This window comes from Babylonia areolata, chromosome 21 (assembly GCF_041734735.1).
Source record: "Babylonia areolata isolate BAREFJ2019XMU chromosome 21, ASM4173473v1, whole genome shotgun sequence".
Lineage (NCBI taxonomy): Eukaryota > Metazoa > Mollusca > Gastropoda > Neogastropoda > Buccinidae > Babylonia > Babylonia areolata.
The window spans coordinates 3,423,418-3,429,930 of NC_134896.1; the positions used below are offsets into that span (position 1 = coordinate 3,423,418).

At 45.6% G+C, this 6,513-nt stretch overlaps 1 protein-coding gene across 3 annotated transcripts in view; it reads left to right on the forward strand.

Moving 5' to 3' along the window:
* Nucleotides 1-6,513, forward strand: part of LOC143295997 (uncharacterized) — a 38,993-nt gene that overhangs the window by 9,867 nt on the left and 22,613 nt on the right. For all 3 annotated transcript variants that reach the window (XM_076607732.1, XM_076607731.1, XM_076607733.1), the window contains 3 exons: nt 2,662-2,779; nt 5,100-5,291; nt 5,727-5,929. In XM_076607732.1, coding sequence (XP_076463847.1) covers nt 2,662-2,779; nt 5,100-5,291; nt 5,727-5,929 — 513 coding nt within the window. The remainder of the gene's footprint in view (nt 1-2,661; nt 2,780-5,099; nt 5,292-5,726; nt 5,930-6,513) is intronic.

Genomic DNA, 6,513 nt, shown 5'->3' on the forward strand with positions numbered 1-6,513 from the left:
AGGAAGGCAGTGAATTCATATCCACTTTGTTCAGGGCTGGCCATAGGAAGGCAGTGAATTCATATCCACTGTGTCGAGGGTTGGGCATAGGAAGGCAGTGAATTCATATCCACTGTGTCTAGGGCTGGCCATAGGAAGGCAGTGAATTCATATCCACTGTGTCTAGGGCTGGCCATAGGAAGGCAGTGAATTCATATCCACTGTGTCGAGGGCTGGCCATAGGAAGGCAGTGAATTCATATTCACTGTGTCTAGGGACTGGCCATAGGAAGGCAGTGAATTCATATCCACTGTGTCTAGGACTGGCCATAGGAAGGCAGTGAATTCATATCCACTGTGTCTAGGACTGGCCATAGGAAGGCAGTGAATTCATATCCACTGTGTCGAGGGCTGGCCATAGGAAGGCAGTGAATTCATATCCACTGTGTCGGGGGCTGGCCATAGGAAGGCAGTGAATTCATATCCACTGTGTCGAGGGCTGGCCATAGGAAGGCAGTGAATTCATATCCACTGTGTCTAGGGCTGGCCATAGGAAGGCAGTGAATTCATATCCACTGTGTCGAGGGCTGGCCATAGGAAGGCATTGAATTCATATCCACTGTGTCGAGGGCTGGCCACAGGAAGGCAGTGAATTCATATCCACTGTGTCGAGGGCTCGGAGTCAATCCTCACCTTCCGCCCTTTAACTCACTCTGTACGGCCAGTCCTCTCTTCTCCTCTACACAGACCTCTCGGATGTCCAGTGGGTGTCTGAATGACCCAACCTTTAGCTTCCGTCGTCAGAATTGTGGTATTCTTTGTCAACATTCACGTCTTCAGTATAAGAGCCTTCCGCTTGCAATATTTTGATGATGGTAATTAGGGTGAAACACTGTTAACGTCGTCTCTTTCGCCGTTCGTATGGAAAGTTAACTTCTCCAGGTGAAGTTCGGTTCACACTTGGGTGGAGAGAGGAAATGTCAGAGTACAGTGCCTTACCCATTGACACACTACCTGAAATGTGGCTTCAAAACCCTGATCAGTGCACGCTACTGCATCCCATCAGGATGATTTCCAGACCATCAATCATAACAGATTCTTTGTTTTTTTATGCTGCCCCAGCATCTGCACTGTTTCAGAGGCATTACTTGCATGACACCCATCTACCCTGGTGTTCTGATCAGTGGCTTAGTTCTGGTCCATCCATCCATGAGGTGTCATAGCTGTCTACCCTGGTGTTCTGATCAGTGGCTTAGTCCTGGTCCATCATCCATGAGGTGTCATAGCTGTCTACCCTGGTGTTCTGATCAGTGGCTTAGTCCTGGTCCATCCATCCATGAGGTGTCATAGCTGTCTACCCTGGTGTTCTGATCAACGACAGTTCTGGTCCATCCATCCATGAGGTGTCATAGCTGTCTACCCTGGTGTTCTGATCAATGACAGTTCTGGTCCATCCATCCATGAGGTGTCATAGCTGTCTACCCTGGTGTTCTCATCAACGACAGTTCTGGTCCATCCATCCATGAGGTGTCATAGCTGTCTACCCTGGTGTTCTGATCAGTGGCTTAGTCCTGGTCCATCCATCCATGAGGTGTCATAGCTGTCTACCCTGGTGTTCTGATCAATGACAGTCCTGGTCCATCCATCCATGAGGTGTCATAGCTGTCTACCCTGGTGTTCTGATCAGTGGCTTAGTTCTGGTCCATCCATCCATGAGGTGTCATAGCTGTCTACCCTGGTGTTCTGATCAATGACAGTTCGTGTCCATCTATCCATGAGGTGCCATGTCAGCTGTGATGAAGATGGACTGTGTGGTGTGCTCACAGAAAAGTAAGAAAGAAAGAGAGAGAGACAGTGAGAGAGAAAGACAGAGAGAGAGAGAGAGAGAGGCACAGAGAGAGATGATGGACACAAAAGCTTAGTGGTTAAAGCACTGAAGTATCAGTCTGAGGGTTATGGGGTCAAATCTCAGTCATGGAACTTGGTGGGTTAAGGGAAAAGATTTTTCTGATCTCCCAGGTCAGCACATTTGCAGACCTGCTTGTGCTCGAACTCCCTTCATGTGTATAACAACATGGAAGAGCAACTACACACATTAAAAATCCTGTGATCCATATCAGTGTTTGGTGGGTTCTGGAAATCAGTACATATGCAGCATGGGCACCCAAGGACTGAGTATGGCTGCCTGCATGCAGGGTAAAAATGGTCAGACCTGTGAAAGTCCGCTCATGCACATGAATGCAGTAGAAGAAGAGAGTGAGAGAAAGACTGACTTGCTTTGTTCATGAATGAACAAATGCCAAATTCCCACTTATGCCAGCATTTTTCTTCCCCTCCACTAGACCTTGAGTGATGGTCTAGATGCCAGTCATTTTGATTAAGATCTCCTTTGCAGCATGCATTTAGCGCACGTAAAAGAACCCACGACAACAAAAGGGTTATCCCTGTTTAAATTCTGTAGAAAATTATATTGTGTCACTCTTTTGTCATACCAGATTTCTCTATGTGAAATTCGAGCTGCTTTCTCCAGGGAGATCTCATCCCTGTAGTGCAACGCACCCATATATTTTACAATGAGAGCACTACAGTACAATGCAATGCAAATATATAGAATGTTTGTTTTTTTTTTAATTCCAAGAAACAAAAGCAAAAGTGAAAGTTGTGTGTCCCTGTGTTGCTGCAGACTGAACCGCTTTGAGAAGCTGGCAGAGCAGATCAGCGGTATGTTCCGTGCCATGATGCCTGTCTTCCACAACCAGGACACCACCGTCATCACCCCCCTGCTGGCCTCTGGCAACCAGGTACCAGTGTAGGGACCTCACCTGTCTGAGGTATAGGACGTCACCTGTCATCACCTGTCTGAGGTATAGGACGTCACCTGTCTGAGGTATAGGACATCACCTGTCTGAGGTATAGGACGTCACCTGTCTGAGGTATAGGACATCACCTGTCATCACCTGTCTGAGGTATAGGACATTACACCTGTCTGAGGTATAGGACATCACCTGTCATCACCTGTCTGAGGTATAGGACATCACCTGTCTGAGGTATAGGACATCACCTGTCTGAGGTATAGGACATCACCTGTCATCACCTGTCTGAGGTATAGGACATCACCTGTCTGAGGTATAGGACATCACCTGTCTGAGGTATAGGACATCACCTGTCTGAGGTATAGGATATCACCTGTCTGAGGTATAGGACATTACACCTGTCTGAGGTATAGGACATCACCTGTCTGAGGTATAGGACCTCACCTGTCTGAGGTATAGGACATCACCTGTCATCACCTGTCTGAGGTATAGGACATCACCTGTCTGAGGTATAGGACATCACCTGTCTGAGGTATAGGACATCACCTGTCTGAGGTATAGGACATCACCTGTCATCACCTGTCTGAGGTATAGGACATCACCTGTCTGAGGTATAGGACTTCACACCTGTGTCAGGTATTTTAGCCAGTTATAGGACCTGACACCTGTCTCAGATATCTGAACCAGGTATAGCTATACTGACCTGACACCTGTCTCAGATATCTGAACCAGGTATAGCTACACTGACCTGACACCTGTCTCAGATATCTGAACCAGGTATAGCTACACTGACCTGACACCTGTCTCAGATATCTGAACCAGGTATAGCTACACTGACCTGACACCTGTCTCAGATATCTGAACCAGGTATAGCTACACTGACCTGACACCTGTCTCAGATATCTGAACCAGGTATAGCTACACTGACCTGACACCTGTCTCAGATATCTGAACCAGGTATAGCTACACTGACCTGACACCTGTCTCAGATATCTGAACCAGGTATAGCTACACTGACCTGACACCTGTCTCAGATATCAGAACCATGTATAGCTACACTGGCCTGACACCTGTCTCAGATATATCTGAACCAGGTATAGCTACACTGGCCTGACACCTGTCTGAGATATCTGAACCAGGTATAGCTACACTGACCTGACACCTGTCTGAGATATCTGAACCAGGTATAGCTACACTGACCTGACACCTGTCTGAGATATCTGAACCAGGTATAGCTACACTGACCTGACACCTGTCTGAGATATCTGAACCAGGTATAGCTACACTGACCTGACACCTGTCTCAGATATCTGAACCAGGTATAGCTACACTGGCCTGACACCTGTCTCAGATGTCTGAACCAGGTATAGCTACACTGACCTGACACCTGTCTCAGATATCTGAACCAGGTATAGCTACACTGACCTGACACCTGTCTCAGATATCTGAACCAGGTATAGCTACACTGACCTGACACCTGTCTCAGATATCTGAACCAGGTATAGCTACACTGGCCTGACACCTGTCTCAGATATCTGAACCAGGTATAGCTGCACTGACCTGACACCTGTCTGAGATATCTGAACCAGGTACAGCTGCAGGAAACACACCTGTCTCGTGTTTATGAATAGTGGTGAATACTGTGGTGTTAGTTTCACGATTGTGTGGGGTGTTTTATCACTTCAATATCTTGTTCCTGTCAGTCACATTTACTGACCACTTTGATGTCAAGACAGGTGGTGTGTGCGCCTGACAGCTTGCTGTGCGTTGTTCTCAGGGCCACTCGGAGATGTACGCACTGAGAGACATGATAATTTTGATGTCAAGACATGATAACTTTGATGTCAAGTTGTTCTCAGGGCCACTCAGAGATGCACGCTCTGAGAGACATGATAATTTTGATGTCAAGACATGATAATTTTGATGTCAAGACATGATAACTTTGATGTGCATTGTTCTCAGGGCCACTCAGAGATGCACGCTCTGAGAGACATGATAATTTTGATGTCAAGACATGATAACTTTGATGTCAAGTTGTTCTCAGGGCCACTCAGAGATGTACGCACTGAGAGACATGATAATTTTGATGTCAAGACATGATAATTTTGATGTCAAGACATGATAACTTTGCTGTGCGTTGTTCTCAGGGCCACTCGGAGATGTATGCACTGAGAAACATGATAACTTTGATGTCAAGACATGATAACTTTGCTGTGCGTTGTTCTCAGGGCCACTCAGGGATGTACGCACTGAGAGACATGATAATTTTGATTCCAGACATGATAACTTTGCTGTGCGTTGTTCTCAGGGCCACTCGGAGATGTACGCACTGAGGGCCATAGTGCTTGGAGCCTGTCACTGGATCAAAGCAGGCCTGCCCCTCACCACTCTGAAGATCGTCATCTACGCCAAAAATCCCCACGCATCCTCCGAGTTCTCTTTCGAGCTTCTTGAAATCTTTGCTGCCCTCAAAGCCAAATGGGAGAACAAAGAGGCAGAGGTGGTGTTTTAGTCTTTTTTTTTATTAATTTTTTCTAGATGTTTTTGTTATGTTGTAGTATTAAGTGTGAAATTGAAGGTGCAGTCGCATGCATGGGTTTGATTTTTTTTATTTTTATTATGTCTGTTTATTTATTTAGGTTACACTATCTCTCCTAGGTGTTCATATTTACCTGTCAAAATTGAAGAAGTTGGAGTCCATTTTCATTCTTGCTTTTTGCAAGGAGCATTTGTTGTTTCACATCTTGATAGATGGGTTCTGTCTCTGTGAAGCAGGGTCTCCATTTGTGAGACTGGTGGTGGCTGATTTAATGATGATGAAATAACAAAACGAAAACAAAACAGGGCTTTCCACCAGTACACACACACACACACACACACACACACACACACACACACACAGGTAACTGAGTGTTGTTTGCAAACTGTTCCCCAGGCCAGCATGCCGGTAGCCAAGCTGGAAAAGACGATCGACGTGTGCCTGTCGTTCAGCAGCGAGGACGAAGAGTACGTGGACCAGGTGTGTCGAGAGCTGAGCAAGCTGCACACAGACATGGTCATCCACAGAGACCCTCTGCACTATGACCACCAGGCTTTCTGGCAGGAAGATATCTTCACCGTCATGGTCAATTCACGCAAGTAGGCTTGTGCTTTTTTTTGTTAAATTTTGAATTTTATTTCAGTCATTCGCCGTCTGTGTATCTTTTATTGTAGAATGTTTTAAATGAACCATAAAAATCTGGCTATTGAGTGTGTCATTATATAAGCCACATCCCCTAAATTTTGAAGAAAAATGGGAAATTATTCACACAACAGTCACAAATGTTACACACACACACACACACACACACAAAAAAAAAACCCAGAAAGAAACCAAAAACTGTTCTTATAAAGTAAATGAATGGTTTGATGTGTCATTAATGCCACAAATGGTTGTTCAAAATTTAAAGGAAGAAACCAGAACAGCAAAAGTGTCATTTTCAAATAAAAAATCACGAAAAATGACAGGGAAAGGTAAGTCTTGGTGTTCTTGTCGTCTGCAGAATGTCTTGTTGCCTGACAGATCAGGGTGGGTAATCGTCATCTGCAGAATATCTTCTTGTCTGGGAAGCAAGACAGCAGAATGGATCAGACGCTTTATCTGCCAGTACAGTGTCTGTGGGGGTGTGGGTTCGAATCCCACTCTCGCCCTTTCTCCCAAGTCTGACTGGAAAACCAAACTG